Source organism: Crotalus tigris, unplaced genomic scaffold (genome assembly GCF_016545835.1).
Source record: "Crotalus tigris isolate CLP2741 ecotype Arizona unplaced genomic scaffold, ASM1654583v1 scf7180000017735.2152567, whole genome shotgun sequence".
Classification (NCBI taxonomy): domain Eukaryota; kingdom Metazoa; phylum Chordata; class Lepidosauria; order Squamata; family Viperidae; genus Crotalus; species Crotalus tigris.
This window is the reverse complement of record NW_024096601.1, coordinates 663589-684833: the sequence shown is the minus strand read 5'-3', so window position 1 is coordinate 684833 and position 21245 is coordinate 663589. Positions and strand designations below refer to the sequence as shown.

At 44.0% G+C, this 21245-nt stretch overlaps 1 protein-coding gene across 8 annotated transcripts in view; it reads right to left on the bottom strand.

The window, feature by feature from the left end:
• The window catches only part of CELF6 (CUGBP Elav-like family member 6), a 139204-nt gene extending 118211 nt beyond the window's left edge, over positions 1-20993 (bottom strand). For 4 of the 8 annotated variants that reach the window (XM_039339474.1, XM_039339476.1, XM_039339477.1 and 1 more), the window contains exons 1-2: positions 20445-20987; positions 12457-12539 (exon numbers count right to left, since the gene is read on the bottom strand). In XM_039339474.1, the coding sequence (XP_039195408.1) occupies positions 12457-12539; positions 20445-20808 (447 nt within the window). In that variant the 5' untranslated portion in view covers positions 20809-20987. Of the gene's footprint in view, positions 1-12456; positions 12540-20444 lie in introns of all 8 variants that reach the window. The other 4 variants (XR_005556253.1, XM_039339473.1, XM_039339472.1 and 1 more) reach the window with 2 other exon arrangements.
• Between the last annotated feature and the right edge of the window lie 252 nt (positions 20994-21245).

Sequence of the window (21245 nt, the reverse complement as noted above, 5' to 3'; positions counted from 1 at the left end):
GTCGTAACTTCAAACGGTCCCTAAACCAACGGTTACAAATCGAGGACAACCTGTGTGTTGAATTAAATAAACAAATAAACAGACTATAAGAATCTATAATGCAGCCAAGGAATTAAAAGACGCTTGCTCCTGGGGAGGAAAGCTATGGCAAATCTAGATAGCATACCCAAAAGCAGAGACATCACCCTGCCAACAAAAGTGCGTATAGTCCAGGCCATGGTTTTCCCAGTTGCAATGTATGGCTGTGAAAGTTGGGCCATAAGAAAGGCTGAGCGCCAAAGAATGGAGGCCTTTGAACTATGGTGCTGGAGAAGACTCCTGCGAGTCCCTTGGACTGCAAGGTGTTCAAACCGGTCAGTCCTAGAAGAGATCAACCCCGACTGCTCTTTAGAAGGCCAGATCCTGAAGTTGAAACTCAAATACTTTGGCCACCTAATGAGAAGGAAGGACTCACTGGAGAAGAGCCTGATGCTGGGAAAGATTGAGGGCAACAGAAGAAGGGGACGAGAGAGAATGAGATGGCTGGATGGAGTCACTGAAGCAGTAGGGGTGAACTTAAATGGACTCCAGAAGATGGCAGAGGACAGGAAGACCTGGAGGAACGTTGTCCATGGAGTCGCGATGGGTCGGACACGACTTCACAATTAACAACAACAACAACAACAATAAGGATCTGCAGATTTAGGAGAAATGGAAACAGATCACCTACGTACGATAAGGTAAAGTTTTCATCCGGGTGATGCGGTTTGATAATGCCAGGGGGAACAATCCTGCATCTCGGGCATTCCTTCCAGCTGCACTTAGAAATCAAGCCTTTCCAAGACAAGGATGAGGAATGCTGGGAGTTGTAGTTCAGCCACATCTGGCCTGCTGCGCAGGGCCTCCATCCTGAATTCTACAGCCTCACTTCCTTGATCCTTGCTCTTCTCCCCAATCTTCTTCTCTTGTAGATCAAACCTTTCTGATAATTGTTCCTCCGGCTTTCTATTAGACTCCAGTGAACCATCACAATACCCTGGGCAAATTCTAAGTGTATTTTCCAATCATTGTTTTGTTTCTTTTAAGAACACTAATAAACCGTCTGTCAATAAAGTCAGAAAAACGGCACACAACCCAACTTGGCTGAATTTATTATTTTTACCCTACTTTTCTATCTGGGGACTCCCGGTATTAAAAGCATTAAAACGATAAAACATCAAACACAAACATCAATTAGACAAGCTGCTTCACAGCAGCTAAAGACGATAGCAAGGGAAGCAAATCAACCCGTTTATCCTTCAACTAAGCAAGATTTGGTTGATTTCACAAATACAATAATGTTGTTTTTTTAAAAAAAAAAAGTACGGGGAAATTAGGATGTGCAATGAATTTTCCTGTTGCTTCATATGTATAATTTTTATTTATGTACATATTTAATTGACTAATTGACCCAAACTGACACTATTAACCAGCGAAAATTGCTTTAAGCAGGAACCTGTCTTTCTTTTTCCCTCTTGGGAATTACAGTGTAAGCAGGACTTAAAACCTGAAACCATACGAATTGTGGAGAGGTGTCTTACGTTCGATCAGTGGGCGAACCTTTTAGACACCGAGTGCCCAAAAACTGCTCCGGCCCCTGCTCCGCCCACTCCGCCCCGTCTCCTGCCCCACCCACTCTGCCACGCCCCCCCCCCGCAGGGCCACCTACTGCCTCCATGCCCCACTGCAGCAGATTGCCCAGGCAGCCCTGCAGCAGATGATGCTGCGGGGCGCGGGGGCAAAGTCTTGTACCTGCTGCCATGTCCTTGGCTGCGCTGCTCTGCACAGACCACAACTAGGGGTGACTCTCCTCTGGGGGGGCTGCTGGTGAGGAGGGGGCTGTGGGGGGGGAGGCGGGGCTGGGGCTGTATGACCACAGAGAGGGCTCTGAGTGCCGCCTCTGGCACGCGTCCCATAGGTTTGTCACACTGCGTTAGATCAATCTGTTTTTTTTCTCCATCAGCTCAGTCAGACAGAGGCCTCTTAGACTACCAGCTACCTGATTAACTAGAGATGCTTGTGGATCTACCTCGAAAACATCTATACGTAGTCCTTGACTTATAACCACAGTTGGGAATGGAATTTCCATGGATAAGCGAAGCGGTTGTTAAGACAGCCCCACCTGGTTTTATGACCTCTCTTTTCTCACCGTTGCTAAGTGAATTACGCAGTTGTCAAGTCAATCTGGCTTCCCCCCCCCCCTTGACTTTGCTTGTTGCAACCCTGGCAGGGAAGACCACAAATGGAGATCACACATGACCCCAGAAGGCTGCGGCCATTGTAAATTCATCCCCGTTCCCAAGCACTCAAATTATGATTCTGGCATTGCTGGGAATGCTGTGTCAGTTGTAAGTGCAAGGAACTGGTTTTGAGTCGCTTTTTTTCAGCGTCGTCATTTCAAATGGCTGTTAAATGAACGGTCGTAAGCTGAGTCTATTTTTTTTAATATATTTATTTTGTTTTAGCCACAAAAATAAACTACTAAACAGAAAAGAAAAAAAACAACCTGCCCCATACATCCATAATTAACAACGAAAAAGAAAAGAAAAAGATTGGTGTACAAAAACAAACAAACAAAAAAAACCCAACCCAAGTATCAAATAAATTTAACATTAAACATATAGAATCCACCCTGGCTGAACGCTGGGGAAAAAAACCCCACAATGAATTCTCCTCCCCTTTATATGATGGGTCTACAAGGAGTTAATAAGCTTTCCCGTCCCTATTTAACAAAAAATACCATATTAAATAAACAAATATTCCAGGTGGGAGGGATTTCTGTCTGATAATCAAATTGACCCCACATTTATCCTCTGTTCAACTGGTCCTCGACTTACGGACATAACTGATCACAAAAATTTACACTGCTAAGCAAGTTACCTTGAGTGAGTTTCGCCCCATTTTATGACCTTTCCTTTCCTCGCTGTTAAGGGAACCATTGTTAAGTTAGTTACCCGGTCGTTATGCAAATCTGGTTTACTCATTGACATTGCTTGTCAGAAGGTCGCCAAAAGGGATCACATGATCCCAGGACACTTCAACCGCCGTCCAGGTGAGCCAGTGGCTAAGCATCTGAATTTTGATCCTGTGATCGTGGGGATGCTGCAATGGTTGTGAGCATGAAAAAGGGATGTAAGTCACTTTTTTCAGTGATGTTGTAACTTTGAACATCGCTAAATGAGCTGTTGTAAGTCCAGGACCACCTGTGGTCTATTCTTGAAGTAGAAATTCCCAGTATTCTGGATTGAAAGGGGCCAGCTCCACCCAGCCAATGTTCTCTGGGAATTATCTGGATCTCGTGCGCGGAAGCAGCTTCAAACTGCCCAACAAATCACTCATCCTTCCCCTTCTTTGCAGCTCATGTATGTGCACCAATGAAAGATATTAAAGATTGGCCAGCAGTGTTTCAAGCTGAGGTTCTTGAGAATTATTTGTTCACCTCCATCTAGCCTTCTGACACACACCCCTGTCCCCTGTCCACCACTACCACCCCCTTACAGAGGGAGAGCAAGACCTGGCAATTCAGCGGCAAGAAAGAAAGAAAGAAAGAAAGAAAGAAAGAGGGAGGGAGGGAGGGAGGGAGGGAGGGAGGAAGGAAGGAAGGAAGGAAGGAAGGAAGGAAAGCAAGAAAGGAAGGGAGGAAGGAAAGAGAAGGAGGGAGGGAAGGAAGGAAGGAAAGAAAGAAAGAAAGAAAAAGAGAAAGGAAGGAAGGAAAGCAAGAAAGGAAGGGAGGAAGGAAAGAGAAGGAGAGAGGGGAGGAAGAAAAGAAAGAAAGAAAGAAAGAAAGAAAGAAAGAAAGAAAGAAAGAAAGAAAGAAGGAAGGAAGGAAGGAAGGAAGGAAGGAAGGAAGGAGAAAAAAGAAAGAAAGATTTATTTTGGTTGAGGTGAAGTGTTCAGGAAAAGATGGAGAGACCTGTGGAAGTGCTGGGAAGATAAACAATATTCAGCTGCCCATTTCCCCCCCCCCTCTCCTCCTCATTTTTGAGCTTTGAAAAACTGGCATTTCACTTATCTCTGATCTTTTCTATTTTTGCTGCCTACCACTCCCGGGTTCGGCCTCCTTAAAATTCAGCCGCGGCGCACCAAAAGAGTGGCAATATCATTTCTCAAAATTTAGGGGCAAAAGGACAAGTCGGAGAGTTGTGTTCGAGCTTCCGGTAGGCTTCAGGAGCCCTTTCCAGTTTTAAAAAGGCCCTCGGTGTCGTTAAGAAGACTCAACAATTCTCATCCACCCACCAAGATTATCGCATCGCCGTTTTAATCCCTCTGGTCCAAAGCCGCAGTAATTAAAACACGGGTGGCCAACACGGTTCTTAATATAAGACAACTGACCACTCTTAAGAGGGTCTGCTCTCCCTCTTGAACTGGGGGCCTTGAAAAAGTCTCCCCTCCCAAGATCAGATTGATGGACTGAGTGGGTGACCTGTTCCTTTGTGTTCAGGACCTTGGAAAGTTCAGAGAAAAAACAACAATACTATGCTTTGCATTCAAGAAATCTCCGTTTTTTTAAAGCAGGGGTTCTCAACCTTGGCAACTTTAAGACTTGCTGGCTGAGGAATTCTGGGAATTGAAATCCACAAGTCTTAAAGTTGCCAAGGTTGAGAACCCCTGTCTTAAAGTCACCCACTAAAGAGATTGCAGGAAACCGTTATGCGTGCGCTGTCACGGGTCACAATACAAAACCTCTGGCTTTGGCACCAAGGGAAAAGCCAAACATTTGCCCAAATGGCCTTCCACAATCAAAGCTACGCAATTAATTAATTGATCACCTTGCTCCACAGCCCATCTCCTCTCAGTGACTCTTCTACAGGCGGTCCTCAATTTACAACAGGTCGTTTAGTGGCCGTTTAAAGTTACAACAGCACTGGGAAAAAATGACCTGGGAGCATTTTCCACACTCAAGACAGTTGCATCATTGCTACGACCGTTTTTCACAGGACCGTTGCTGCATCCCCGTGGTCACGTAATCAAAATTCAGATGCTTGGCAACTGACTCGTATTTATGACGGTTGCCGTGTCCCCCGGGGGTCACGTGATCCCCTTTTGTGAACTTCTGACATGCAAAGTGAATAGGAGAGGCCAGAGTCACTTAAGAACCGTGTTACTGACTTAATAATTGCAGTGATTTTGCTTAACAACTGTGGCAAGAAAGGTCATAAAGCAGGGCAGAACACTTAACAAATGTCTCACTTAGCCACAGAAAGTTTGGATTCAGTTGTGGCTGTAAGGACTACCTGTATACTTAATAAATACACAGAGATAAAGTTCCCATTCCAAGCCCCTGAGATCAAATTCCGATATCTCCAGTAAAGCTGTTTCATTTTGTAAAATTTAACTTCATTTTTTTTTAACCCTCCGAGGATTCAGAATAGCCGAGTGGGAAGGGACCCTGGAGGTCATCTAGCCCAACCCCCTGCTCAGGCAGGAAACCCTGAAATACCATTTCAGACAAAGGGCTATCTAATCTCTTCTTGAAAACCTCCAGTGTTGAAGCACCCACAATTTCTAGTGGCAAGTTGTTCCGCTGATTCACTGTTCTCACGGTCAGGAAAGCCCTCCTTGGTTCTAGGTTTGGTTCTCCCTTTGGTTCAGGCTGCCAGCGAGGCTGAAGTTTAAAAGTTCAACAGAGTGGATCAGCAACCCCACTCTTGATCTGATAAAATGAATGCCTCTTTAATCACGAGGAAGTGGTCTGCCGCTCATAAAACCTCTCTAATACACGGTGGGCTATTTTATGGGAATGCATGTCTGCCTGGAAACATCCTTGACTGCTAATCGCTGTTGCCATACCGCCAGGTTAAAAAGATCATAAATCTAACTAAACAGATGATGTAATTGGAGCAGCAGAGGAAGAAATACTGGCGGTGGTTAAGGTGGTTATAATCCTTCCAATGAACGCTGGGACTACAGGCAGGAGCTCCTGGTGTTTCCTTGACAAGGTTTTGCAGAAGCGTTTTGGCGTCGCCTTCTTACTAGGGCCAAAAGAGAGTGACTTGGCCAAGCCACCCAGCTGGCTTTTTGAACTTAAAGTCAGGATTTGAACCCAGCATTCCCTGCTTCTAATTCTTTAACCGCTACTACACCAAACTGGCTCTCAATGTTCTGGTGGGCCACTTAAAACAAAAGGAAATGTCTTTCATTGTCCCATTGCTGGAAATTGGGAAGAAGGAGATGGAGAAGGCCATCCGCTGCAACTGGTAATTGCGGGTGGCTACATGATCCCTCTAGTATCAAAATCCGTGAAAAAGAAAAAAAGAGAAAGGGACAAAGAAAAAAGGAGATAGAAAAGAGAGAAAAAAATAAAAGAACAGAAAACATTTTATCTATTCTCTCTCTCTCTCTCTCTCTCTCTCTCTCTCTCACACACACACACACACACACACATCTATTTATCATCTATCTATCATCTATCTATCTATATCTATCTCTATCTATCTATCTATCTATCTATCTATCTATCTAACTATCTATCATCAATCTATTTATCATCTATTATCTATCTGTCTGTCTGACTGACTGGCTGTCTATCTCTATCATCAATCTATTTATCATCTATATCTATCTATCTATCTATCTATCTATCTATCTATCTATCTATCTATGTCTGTCTGTCTGTATCATCTATCTATCTCTATCTATCTATCTATCTATCTATCTATCTATCTATCTATCTATCTATCTATCTATCTATCTATCTATCATCTTTCTATCTGTCTTTCAATCTTCTTCTTGCCAGTTATGAATATAATCCTATCAAAACTCTCTCTAAGATTGCATTGTGTTTCCCTTCTTTTTAAAAACTTTTCTTTCTACTCATCAAAACTATAAGTCACAAAATCATTTTTATTTTTTATGCAAAAAGTCCTTAACAGGCTTCTGGTGATTGATGAATATCAATAATGGTTTGGAATACATTTAAAATGTTTATTGCCTATGTATATAATAATTTCCCCCTCGTCATTCAAGACCTTTCAAAGACGCAGGCTCCTTCAGGATAGGCTCCAAAAACTGTTTTGAAAACTATTTTTGGCCACTGAACTTTGAAAATCTCAGGTCACCCATCCTTGCAAAGTAATTCTCCTGGTGAAAAAGGCTTGTCCTTGTGAAATGTTCACCTTTGTTTTGCGTCTCTGGTGTGCGTGTAACAGAGAAAGGGGTGTAGGTGTGTATTTGTGTGTAATGAATACCCTAGTATGATCATTAAAAACAACAAAAAGTAAATTAAAGGATAGAAATTTTATTTTTTTGTTGTGATGTCCCTGACTGATTCACTCGGGTCTTCCGAATGATAAAAACTGAGAAATTTATCTGAACCTTACTTTGATTAGTTAACTTACCCACTAATTTTGCACTTTGGTTTTTAAAAAGCCAAAGGCCATTGCAATAATTAAGGTGGACAAATAAGTGCTATCACCAAATAGAGATTAAATATTTCATCAGGAGTGATATGTATATAAAGGAATTACTTTTAAAAAATTAAAGGAAAAAAAAATAGAAGGATGTTGAAATTTGTTTTCCAGAGGCTAATCTCCTAGAATCCTTCTTGATATCCTACTTTTCTACCTGCAGGGATCCAGTAAGGATATTCAGGCATATTTCTCCCACCAAAGGGACAGAATTGCTTAGGGCAGCAAGAAAGGTATCTACAGTAGTCCTCGGGTTACGACCACAGTTAAGCCCAACATTTATGTTGCTAAGTCACCACGATGTAAAAAAGATGTCGAGATTCTAGAAAGAGTGCAGAGAAGAGCAACAAAGATGATCAGGGGACTGGAGGCTAAAACATATAACGAACGGCTGCTGGAATTGGATATGTCTAGTTTAATGAAGAGAAGGACGAGGAGGGACATGATAGCAGCATTCCAGTATCTCGGGGGCTGCCCCAAAGAAGAGGGAGCCAAGCTATTCTCCAAGGTGCCTGAAGGCAGGACAAGAAGCAACGGATGGAAACTAATCAGGGAGAGAAGCAACCTAGAACTAAGGAGAAACTTCCTGACAGTTAGAACAATTAATCAGTGGAACAACCTGCTTCCAGAAGCTCTGAATGCTCCAACACTGGAAGTTTTTAAGAAGAGACTGGACAGCCATTTGTCCAAAATGGTATAGGATTTCCTATACCAGGGGGCTGGACTAGATGACCTCCAAGGGCCCTTCCAATTTTATTATTATTATTGTTGTTGTTGTTGTTGTTAATCACACAGTCAGCCAGATGTTCTGACTGGATTTGGCATTTTTGTCTACCTATATTATTATTATTATTGTTGTTGTTGTTGTTATGTGAAACATTTGCTAAGCACATTTGCTAACCTTTCTTGCCACAGTCGTTAAGTTGCATCACTGCAGTTGTTAGACACCTGGTTGTTAAGTGAATCTGGCTTCCCCATTGACTTTGCTTGTCAGAAGTTTGCAAAAGGGAATCAGGTGACCCCAGGACACGGTAACCGTCATAAATACGAGTCAGTTGCCAATCATCTGAAATTTGATTGCGTGACCACGGGGATGCTGCAACGGTGATAAGTATGAAAAACGGTCGTAAGTCAGTCCCGTTGTAACTTTGAACGGACACTAAATGAACTGTTCTTAGTCCAGGACTATTGGGGCAACCAATACTTTCTAAAATGATGCTTTTGAACCCCCAAATTCCCGGGATTCTGCATAAAGACCATTATACAAAAGGATTGTCTGGAAAGGCACGTTTCAGACGGCATATAACTGGAAATCTGCCAAGCACCCATCCCAACACCAGCAGGCTGGCTAAAATCTGGGAGTGACTGACTTGTTTACCAACTGAGATCCCAATTATGGTAAGGAAGCCCAATTAAAAATAAATAAAGGTGGAGCAATCCTCCCTACGTATTCCAAGCCGAGGGAAACTCATCCGTTGGGCTGGGAAGAGATTTGGTTACATAATCTGCCTCTTCAACCCTCAGCAATCTTCTCCCAGGGAGAATTAATTCTAGTGAGGTTTGTGTTGCAACTGCCAGTGTGAATTCACCCCCAGCAAAGTTGTGTCCCACTGAATTAGGGAGGCAGTTAGACTGCAACGTAGTCTCTCTGTACGTGGGTGTGCTTGGGAAGCAAACCTACCAAACAATTGTGTGTGTCGTGCTTGTGATGAAAAATAAAAAAATGAAACTTTGATTTTGATGATTAGATAGATCAGTTGTTGTAGAAATGGCTAGTACATATTAATGTGTGGAAGCAAAAAGCTGAGGCTGTAATGTTGTTATCTTCCACTGTGCTAAAGAGAGTCAGAAGTCAATGCCTCTTTTCTCCCTTTTTTCCTGTTTTGCCTTACATTTTCTTTTCTCTTCCCTTTTTCCTCCCCCGTTTCCCATTGTGTTTATTCACCTTTGCATTTTATATTTTGATAAACTGATAAAAATTGAAAACAAATCTATGTGTGAGTATGTGTGATGCCTGTGCATATATCCATATTTTAACTGTGATTTTTTACTTTTAGCATGTAAATCTTAATCTTGTTTTTTGTGTGTATGATGCACATGTGCTTGAGCTGGTGTGCCTAGTTTATGATGTGTATGTATGTGTGATTTTATATATATGTAAAAGTAAAAATCAGAATTAAAAATGCATCATACACACACATTTGCTTCATATAATATATATATGTGTGTGTGTGTATGTATATATATATGTATATATATGTATATACATGCATACATACTTGAAGCAAATGGTGTGTATATAATGCATATGTGTATATGTAAATATTTAAGTTTGATTCTTACTTTTAACTTGTAAATTTTAATCTTGTTTAAAATTTTGTTTTTAACTATGCCTTTAGCCATATTATTTTTTATTATCTGCTTTGCAAACCATCCAGAATCATTTAAGTGAGATGGGTGGCGCAGAAATTTGAGAAATAAGCAAAATAAAATAGATACATGTATGCCTATGTTTATTCATTTGTTCATTTTATTAAATTAATATGTATATCGACCTATCTTAAACATACGATTGTCCTTGAGATTTCATTTACACCGGCACAGATTTGGGATAGATGAAGAACAGATTCCCCTCCAAGCTTAAGAGATTGTGTGTCCTAAAGGTTCCCCCATATATATATAAATAAATAAATAACATATTCATGGAAAAGTGAACTGGTCCTTCATTTTTACTGCTAGCCTTATTAAAGAGCTGCCAGGAAAGAAATAAGAGACAGAAGGATAGCAACAAAAGGAGAACAAAATGCTCACAGCCACACAGTCATTTTAGTGGTCCATAGATGCTTGAACAGTTCAGACAACAAGAGAACACAATATTTTAGATGCGTGCCAGAAACTCTGTCCTTAGACACCAAAATCTGGCTAATTATCCACGCAGCCTCAAGTTTTCTTGATCTACTAGTTGCTACCTTCTGGGCTTATGCAAAGATTCAAGGCTGGGTACTGAACACGTTCAAATTGATCTGATGCATTTCAGAAGCAGGCTGGGTGCTGTACAGGAGGCTGCGTCAATCTGAATCGAATCAGCTTGCATCAGATCTGTTCGGAAAATGGATCCAGACATTCAACGGTAGCCAAACCCTCTCTGCACATCCTTACGAGCTGACCGAACCGTTTTTGAAAATCACAACTGGACATCATGGCGTTCCTCAGCCACACTACGTACAGATAGTCCTTGCCTTACGACTACAATTGGAACGAGAGCCTCTGCAGCTAAGCAAACTGTTGAATAAGGCATCACAGAGCCACATCTAATTCTTACAACCTCTTTGCTGCGGTCCTTAAGCAAATCATACAGTCGTTAAACGAATCCAGCTTCCCCCCATTAACTTCGTTTCTCAGAACCCGGCTGAGAAGGTCAAACAACGGCGATCAGGTGACCCTGGGAGGCTGCAATTGCCATAAATATTTGCCTGTTGCCAAACCCCCAGTTTTGACTGTGAGGCTCATTAAAGGACAAGTCGCAAGCCACTTTTTTCAGCACCGTCATAACGTTGACTAGTCGTAAGTGGAGGACTACCTGTGCTGTGAAGGAGAGCTGTGCTGTCAACTCCAGGAAATCTCTTTCTCATTCTCCCCTCCCCCACTAGCTCCCTGTCCCTTTCTGGGAGCTATTTGGCTTTAGGCAAACAAAGCAAGGACAATTAAAGCCAGACTCAGCATAGAAAGCTTGGATAGGCTTCGGAAGCGCCCCAAACAACGAGAGCGCAAATGTAGCCTTTGAAACATAAAACATTGCAAAACAAAGCTGGACCTCCTGAATCCAGGAAGGAGAGGGACCGCCATCTTATCACTGCTCCAAAATTATAACACAAAAAGGGAACATTCGATCCAACTTTCTCGCGATTGCCACCTGCTAGCAACCAGGTGCCCAAACCCCAAAGAGAGGTAGGGATAAATGACAAACAAGGGCTGGGTTTGCACGATACGATTAACCAGGTCCAGTGAAAGATCCAGGGGCTTTATTCCCACCGCCTGCTCAGCTCTGCTTAGTTGTTTTTTTTTTGTTTTTTTTTAGGAGGGATTAAACCGGTCCACCTGGCTAGTTCGGGTGCCCAGGGATTGTTCAGACCCCCTTAAGTGGATTCATTCAGTAATCGTGTTCGTGCAAACTCAGCTCAACTGAAAGGCACAACCTTTATTTCTCAAAAAAGCCGCAAGAGGTTGGTGGTTTTTCTTTCCCACCCCCCCACCCCCCAGCTTTATTATTATTATTATTATTATTATTATTATTATTATTATTATTATTATTATTATTATTATTATGGATCATCGCACAGTCAGCCAGATGTTCAGACTGGATTTGGCATTTTGTCTACCTATAGAGTCCTTACCCAGGAACTGGGATAGGCAGATGTGGATGTTTGATGGTATTACAGATATCGTCGCAGGATGGAAGCAGTTCCTAATAAGGCCGCCTTTTGCAATTGACTAATAGCGAATTTGTCAATGCCAATGGTGTTCAAGTGGTGCTCCAGTTGTTTTGGAATTGCACCCAAGGAGCCTATGACTATTGGTACTACCCTTGCTTGCTTTTGCCACAGTCTTTCTATTTCTATTTGTAGGTCTTTGTATTTTGTTATCTTCTCCAGTTCTTTCTCTTCTATTCTGCTATATTATTACTATTATTATTATTATTATTATTATTATTATTATTATTATTATTATTATTATTCTCTCATTGCAAGCTTTGTGCAAAGTTTACAGGAAAAGCCTGTGCAGGGAAGGGGAATTTCCAACAACTGACCAAGGTGAAAAGACTGATGGTAAAGTAAACATATGTGGGTTCGAGGAGGCAAGCAAACCAGTTGAGAATTCCAAGGAACTTGGAGGATGCCCGCGGGGAGAAGACAGGTCTAGATTGGCTATCTAGATCAGATCTGCTTTTTGGAACCCAGCTGTCTTTGCAAATCTGTACCAAAAACTCTTCCCCGGTAGATGGGTCTTGATCAGAGAAGAAACCATCACTTACCCCAGGCAGTGTCTTCTGTTCGTGGAGCGCACTCTGAGCTTTTAGGGCCGAGTCCCGGGCACAGTATGTAAGAAAGGCACAACCTGGAAAGAAGAAAGAAGAATGAAAAGGGACATATAGACTTATGGAATGGCTTTGAGAGCCCATCTCTGTGCAACGGTGAATGGAAGTGGGAAAACCAAGACAATCAAACACAATCAGAACTCAACATTAGCTTCGCATGGAGGCTTCCTAAATTTAATCAGCAGTGTGCTGCAGCTGCCAAAAAGGCCAACACAGTGCTGGGCTGCATTAACAGAGGAATAGAATCAAGATCACCTGAAGTGTTAATACCACTTTACAAGGCCTTGGTAAGGTCAAACTTGGAATACTACATCCAGTTTTGGTCACCACGATGTAAAAAAGATGTTGAGACTCTAGAAAGAGTGTAGAGAAGAGCAACAAAGATGATTAGGGGCCTGGAGGCTAAAGCATATAAGGAACGGTTGCTAGAATTGGGTATGTCTAGTTTAACGAAGAGAAGGACGAGGGGGGACAGGATAGCAGTGTTCCAATATCTCAGAGGCTGCCCCAAAGAAGAGGGAGTCAAGTTATTCTCCAAGATGCCTGAAGGCAGGACAAGAAGCAACGGATGGAAACTAATCAAAGAGAGAAGCAACCTAGAACTAAGGAGAAACTTCTTGACAGTTAGAACAATTAACCAGTGGAACAACCTGCCTCCAGAAATGGTGAATGCTCCAATGCTGGAAGTTTTTAAGAAGAGACTGGACAGCCATTTGTCTGAAATGGTATAGGGTTTCCTGCCTGAGCAGGGGGTTGTACCAGATGACCTCCAAGGTCCCTTCCAACTTTATTATTATTATTATTATTATATAATAATAATAATAATCTCCAGCATGACCACATAGGGATGGAAAGCCTCTGCCTAAAATCCTGAGAAGGTGTTGTTTCTCCGTACCAACCACATTCGTCTTCGTGAACGGAAGGTTCAACTCGGTCAGCAGAGACTTCTGTCTTCTCTTTCAAATCATTATTTGATTCAGAACTACGGAGGCTATTATTCAGTAATCTAAAGAGAGGACACTCTTACTTCCTCTTTAGGGGAAAGGTCTAAAGAGCAAAGGCTTTGCATGACAAAGGCCCAGATTCGGTCCTGGGCAGTGTCAGAAACAGTTACCGTAGATACTTTGGGGAAAAACTGTCTTATGTTAGAGACAGGCATACAATTTGGCAGCAGGTCAACATGTAACCCAGTGAGAATTTGATTTCACACAGTTGGTATGGATTAGCAGGGCCTGGTTAATTGGCATCAGCAGGAAGGAGCCAATACACTTGGGATCAGTGCAAAAATCATCCAGATTAGCACATCAGAGGTTCATATAGTCCGGATCAGTTATTGCCCCTGGGGACTAAAGAGTGTATTATGAGCTCTGGACTTGGGAATAGAATAGAATAGAATAGAATAGAATAGAATAGAATAGAATAGAATAGAATAGAATAGAATAGAATAGAATAGAATATGGAATGGGAAAGAATAGAATAGAATAGAATAGAATAGAATAGAATAGAATAGAATAGAATAGAATAGAATAGAATAGAATAGAATAGAATAGAATGAATATGGAATGGGGAATAGAATAGAATAGAATAGAATAGAATAGAATAGAATAAATATGGAATAGAATAGAATAGAATAGAATAGAATAGAATAGAATAGAATAGAATAGAATAGAATAGAATAGAATAGAATAGAATTATGTATTGGCCAAATGGGGTTGGACACACAAGGAATATATCTGCAAAAGGTCCTACTTTGATCCTGGACCTCTGCAAATAAAAACAACTCTGCGATTTGCTGACATTTTGAATGGACAATATTGGATGAGCTGATATAAAGAAACCAAAACAGCTCCACAAAATGAGGAAGAGATCTCAAAAGACACCACAAGATTCTTTCTCTGACACTCATCTGTCTTGACTCAGCACTGGTACTTTAAGGTGTTCTCTTAACGAAGTTTGGACAAAGTTTAAAAAGAGACTCAACCTTTCCTGAATGCAAATCAGAGGCCTACTTGGGAACAAGAAACAGAGTCTTCACGCACCACCTCAAACACGTCCAGATTGGATCGTGAAGTGAAGGAAAAATAATATTTCTTCATTGCTATGAATCTTCAAATAATCCACAATCAGTCATATTCATTAGGTATATATTAGCCATGCTTTATCTCTCAAGTCTTACTGATCTACTCACATGGGTCCCAATTATTTGAGTTCAGCATTCTCAGTGATGGTTGGTATAGCTAGCAAAGTCCATTTTTAGACCAATCAGGATTAGTCCTATACACTGAATGAAGAAAATGGGTTTATTATTTGTTTATTAGTGGACTTTGCTGTTCTTGAGTAAGAAAAACTTGGCTATCTTCACAACACCCACCAAGTCATAAAGTAAGGTGGGCAAACTGTGTTTATTAGATGTTAGCTATCTAGAATAGGTGAGATGGGTGGCTATATAAATCCACCAAACAAACAAACCACACTATACACCAAGCCAAACAAGCTTAGTGCTGAGAGTAAATTGCCTTGTAGCCTGGATTTACACACCATTCCTAACCTGCTCACTGATTAACTTATTTTCTAAGTTTGCCTAATACTTGGATGCCCCAAGCAAACAGACCCCCAAACTTTCACGCCGCACCCAAATTCAACGTTGCCTCCTCACCTGCAGCAACCAAGCTACACCAAGAGAAACCAAGCTGAGTCTAGGATCCAAGGGCAGTTGCTAAGCAGGGATTTAATTGAGCTCGATCGGTGTGTCGCATAGTTTGGGACCAGGTCACAAAGGAGGCAATTCTATCGAGCAGTAATTCCCGAAGACTCTCTGAGACGGCAACAGATCAAGGAATGCACTTTGCTGGACAGGTGTTCCGCATGAATGAGCAATGTCCAGCAATGTCCAATCAATTGGATACAACCAGATGGTGGGAGAAAAAGAGGAAGGCCGAAGAAAACCTGGCGCCAGATATTTCAGGGAGATCTGAAAAACATCAACCTCAAATGGAAGGGTGCAGAGATTGTAGCTGCGGACTGAGAACTGTGGTGTATGCTTGTAGCCCAATGTGGGGCGGGGGGGGGGGAAAAAGATCACGGGGTTATATCGAATGAGTTGTTTGATTGAACTTTCTTGGGCCCTGCTGCGCTGGGCAGGTATCTCACTTGTCTCCTACACACACTGCGGGTTGTGAATCGAGAACGGAGAGTGGCGAAAACCGCCCAAACTGACTCACCTCTTAACTTCTTCCTTCCAGGAAGGCTCAGCTGATATTTTGTTATGGCTAAATAGTCACAAATGAGATTAGCGCCTTGGGATTTTGCATCAGCTTTGCAACGCTGCTGGATATGTGGCCAGAGCAGGGAGCTGTTTGCTTCCCTGGTGTAGAAGAAGAAGAAGGGGGGGGGGTTTGCTTAACCCTTTGGTCAAAGAGGAGAAACAGCAACGGTGCACACGGTTCACATCATCAGCTGAGCTTCCCCCATCCTTTTTTTTTTTAATTAAACCCTATATAAAGCTTCCTGAAATGATATTAAAACAGCAGCAAAACAGTTTCCCTTCAAAAATGTAAATATTTAATGAATGAAATTTGACATTGATGCATTTTTAATATTGGCACAATTAAATCTGCCAGATGATTAAGTATTAATAACTCTTAATAAGCGCAACCCTCTTGTCTTCCGATGGAAAGAAATCAAGAGTGACAGAAACCTAAAGCCAGAACAAGGATCCTGTGGACAATCCAGGTGATGGATAGACAAATAGCAGGAGGAAGGAAGGAAGGAAGGAAGGAAAGAAGGAAGGAAGGAAGGAAGGAAGGAAGGAAGGAAGAAAGGAAGGAAGGAAGAAAGAAAGGAAGGAAGAAAGGAAGGAAGGATGTTTATCCCATAGGTTCGCCCTGATGCAGATAGGAGCTGCAGAAGACACGTACTTGATAGATAAACAGAACCAAGCAGTCTTCATCAAACGAATGATGATATTTAACTGAATGGATCAGGCATGGTTTTTAAAGGGGGAAGGAAGCAAGTTGGATTTTATTTTTGATTGGCACAGTTTCCAGTATTGATCAATATCTAGAAACGGGAATGCTTCTGCTGGTGGTGGTGCTGCTGCTGCTGGTGATGAGGATGGCCATTTATTGATAAGATAAGTGGTAATTAAATTGGAGTTCAGGATACAGAATGAGGAAAAGGGCTTACCATGAAGCTCTGAAAACACTACAGCGTACAAATGGGGAAAGACGGCTTGATTCAGTCTGCCAAATTGCATATGATTTTCTAAAGAAACTGCAGGGGCCAGCCAACTTCCTTTATCCCTCCATCTGCCAGCAAGAAACATGATATCCATATATATTCATTTTAATGACAAACTGTCTCCTCTTTCACCCCTATTGAGCAAGAGACAGAAATTCACCTATCTGCTTGTTTGTTTCTCGCCCAGTGAAATCTCAGTTCATTCTTTTCTCTTTTTCACTGCTTTATCTATATCCCTGTCTCCTTCCATCACACCTGCAGGCCTACATTTTTTTTACGAAGCTACCTTTTTAAAATATTACTTTAAAGACCGCCCCCGTCAATCTACCTTGGAAATGATAGAAAATTAAAATGAATCTTCTTCCTGACTATTACGCATTCTGCAGCACAAACCCAACACCAGGTATCAAATTCTTGTTTTACCTTCATTCAGACACTTTTCAAAATACTGTGGCTGATCCTGAGAAAGTTATAAAAACAAAGAGGTTGGGATAGTCTTTTTTTATTATTGTTTTCCAGGGAATGGGGTGCATTGGAATAAGATGTTTTTTTAAAAATGCTCATTTTCTCTATACTTGAAAGATATCGATCATGTATTTTACCCACAAGAAAAGAACCAATGTGAAACCTTTCAATATAACAAGCTGAACATCCCAAAATACAACTTACACTTGAATTCAGGTGAGGGTGTTTTTTTTCCAGACAACTAAACACAGAGTTATAACTTCTGATCAAAATGTTGTTCACACTTCCTTAGGAATTAGAGCAATACGTATTTACTTAGAAAAAAATCTTGCTGAATTCAGAGAGCAAGTAAGCATGCTTAAGATCTCAGCCTTAACCAAAAGCTTTCACTCTCTGGAGGCTAGAAAGCCAAAAAGTTGGTCAGACATGTAACAGGAAGTTTTATCTCTGCATTTAATGGACAGGAGAGAGCCTTCTGCTGATAACTTCCAAGAAGTGGAGCTAAAAATATAACCTGGAGTAGGAGAACCTGCTATTTGGGGGAAGAAAAAGTGAAATGCAAGCATTCTAAGGAACACTGAACCTATTTTTTTCCCCCTCTTATTATGGTATCCGTTCGTTTTCTCTATCCTCCATTTTAGCTCCTGGAAATCGCTCACAAGGACCTACCAGGACCCATTTTGCCTCTGTGAACGCGCTAATTCCACGATAATTGATTTCTGACCTTCAGTAAAATTAACAACTAGAAGTTTTATGAGCAAGTCGACCTCTTTCTAACTTTGAGGTGACAAAGAAGAATGGTACTCTTTGGAAAAGTGAAAGTGGATTGCAGAATACACCCACCTGTCTTTCTCTCTCTCTCTCTCTCTCTCTCACACACACACACACACACACACACACACACACACACACACACACTTCTTTGCTGCCTGTTAAAACACTAAGAAGGGGATACTGATAAATTTAGGCAGGTATGATGATATTGAGCCTGTTTCAAATAGGGGTTAAAGTCACTGGGAGCTGGGAGCTCCCAGTGACTTTAAGTCTCGCCTTAAGGACATTGCCAGATGGATAAATTATCTTGCTACCCTTACTCAACTAGATGCCTACAAGAAATTCCACCGAGCAGGAACCCCATGGGGTCTCCTAAGAGATTGCATTCAGAAGGAGACAGTCCATTCTTGATATGGAGAGCCTGTTTGGTGTAGTTGCTAAAGGCCCTTGACTACAAACTGGAAGACTATGAATTCTCATCCTGACCTAAGGGGACTTTGGACCAGCCCCTTCTTCTCAGTCCTAAGAACAAGAAGACAATGATGACCAGTTTTAAAAAAAAAAGGTTGCCAAGAAACCTGCAGGGAACTGTCCAACCAATTTCAAGAAGTCGAAACTGACTTGAACGCTCACAAATAATGTCATGCCATGACACAAACATGGGCTCTTGATGTGAAGATACACCGCCGTGCACACAGAAAGACACGTCCTACCACATTCTCACCAGTCTTCACACTGGATCTGTCAGCTGAGGAACAAGAAGCAGGAAATCTTCCAACAGTAGACTTTTACATTTCCTAAGCCAGTTGTTCTGGAAACCCTTTTTCTTCTTGGAAAGGGGGGGGGGAATGCTAGCTTCACACCATACTCTTCACCAAATACGGTACTCTATTTTCACATATAAAGCTTGCTGAGGTAATAAACAAATAAACATTTGATGCCTTAGTTTATTAGCTGGTTGGCTTTAGGGATTAACGTTCTGCAAGAACTTGAAAAACGGGGGAAAAAACAACCTAAGCTTATTTGGTAAAGAAATGGAATTATGCAAATCCCAAGTGTTTATGCATTATTCCTGACCCCCCCCTCCACTGCAAATACACATGCTCCTTCATCAGCATATGCAGGACCTCCCCAGCCCCACTCCCCCCCCATGACGCACAAATGCATCACAACAAACTTTGCAGTGAAACCAAGGGACCACCTTCAGTTCAGCAACTCTGCTTCCGGTTATGTTTACAAATCTCTCTCTCTCTCACACACACACACACACACACACAAGTTACATGCACACACACTTTTGATTCATCCACCTCTTTTCTCACAGATCCAGCTAACACTTTGATGGGGAGGTGGAGGAGTGGGGGGGGGTCGCACAAACCACTCATCCAAGATTTCACAAAGCCCAATTTTGCATCTGCCCAACCTTGGAAGGCAAGTTCTTCTTTCCAGCCCATTTCAGGGGGGGGGGGTTGTGCAATGCACCGGGTCCGTAAATTACCAGGCAAGAGAAGGGGCTGCAGTCGGAGGGCAGGCCAAGCTGCGAAAAAAGATGAATGGAGGTTAGCCAGAACCAAGCTTGAGCGTGCCGTGTTGCGAGAGGAGCTGTAGCAGCCCTCTCTGTTTACTTGGAGAGACCACCCCAGCTGAAGATGCCCGCATGCCTAACCCCGCTGAGTTGCAAAGAACCTGGGAAAGGAGGGCAAAAAGAGGTATTAACTTCTTGCTGCCAAAACATATGGTTTTTTTTTTGACGGGGGGGGGGGGAGAAGGGAGGTCTCCTCTTCCACGTGTCACAACTCCATCCTCTCTTGCTGTCCAGGTTTTTACCTCTCACCCAAGTTTGTACACAGGCTTATTGGTACGGCCTGGGGAGGGGAGGGCGGGCGTGTGTGTGTGTGTGTGTGTGTGTGTAAGCACCAGAGGGGGAGGGCCGCCTTCCTCCCTGCCTCTCGCACTCCGTGTCATTTCTTTGTGCCTGAATCAAGCCTTTCAGGAACCAAAACACCCCGGTAGGTGACAACCTTCCCCCCCCCCGCGCGCGCCCGGGTCATCAGCCCTGCTGGGGCGCGAGGCACTTTTTCTCTCCTCTTGAGCCGCCAGGCCACGCGCACTTCCCCGCGAGCCCGGGGGGCTCTCCGTGGGGCTGCGTGGCTGGCTTGCTTCCGAGTAGAACTGCACGTCTCCCTCGCTTGCGCACACACACACACACAGAGACGCACACACATACACACAGAAGCAGAGAGCGCGGCGGCGGCGGCGGCGGCGGCTGGCGGTTCCTTTGTTGGCCCCTCCGCCCAGCCAGGCGGGGCAGGCGTGGCGGGTCTCTGGGAGGCGTCGGGGCCGGAGGAGGGGTCCGGCCGCGCGGTCCAGCTCCTCCGGGCGTGGGGGGGGAGGCGCGCGTGGGGAGGGAGGGAGGGAGGGAGGGGGCGGCCCGCCCGCCCGCCTACCTTTGTGCATGCCGGTGAAGCGATCCTTGAGCACGGTGAGTTCGTAGATCTTGCCGAATTCCTCGAAGAGGGGCTTGAGGTCGCTCTCCTCCAGGTTGCGCGGGATCTGCCCGATGAAGAGCTTGATGGCATCGTGGTCCTTCATGGCGATGGAGCCCCCCGGGCCGGGCGCCGGCGCCGTCAGCCCGTTCATCCTCGCGGCGCTGTTCGTGGTGCTGAAAGCGGCGCTCTCCGCCTGCGGCGGCGGCGGCGGCGGCGGGGGCGGCGGCGGCGGCGGAGGTGGGGGGGCGGCTCCGCCGGGAGGCGGCTGCTGCTGCTGCTGCTGCTGCTGCTGCTGCGCCAGCCCGTTGGCCAGAGTAGCCATGATGTTCCCAGCAGGCGCTGCCCCGCCCCGGCCGCCCCGCCCCGGCGAGCCCTGCCTGCTTGCGCCGCGCGGGAGCAGGGGCGAGGGAGGGAGGGGGGGGGCCCTGCTGCCCAGCCCGGACTCCCCCGCGCCGCGCTCAGCCGGATCTTCCCCGCTTTGCCTGGGCGACGGAAGGCGCTCCACTCCGCTCCGCTGCGCCTCCTCCGCCTCCTCCTCTTCCCTCTTGCCCCCCCTCCCTCGGCGGCGGCGGCGGCGGCGGCGGCCACTGGGCCCGGTGACGTCAGCTGACTAGCCCTGGACTCCTCGCATATGATTAGCATAAGGAGAGCCTTCGGCCAATCAGGGAGGGAGGAAGGGGAGAGGGGTGGGGGGCGCGCCCGGAGAGGAAGGCAAGCCGAGCGAGCGTCGGGAGATCCGAGCTGCAGCGCGGGCTCAGC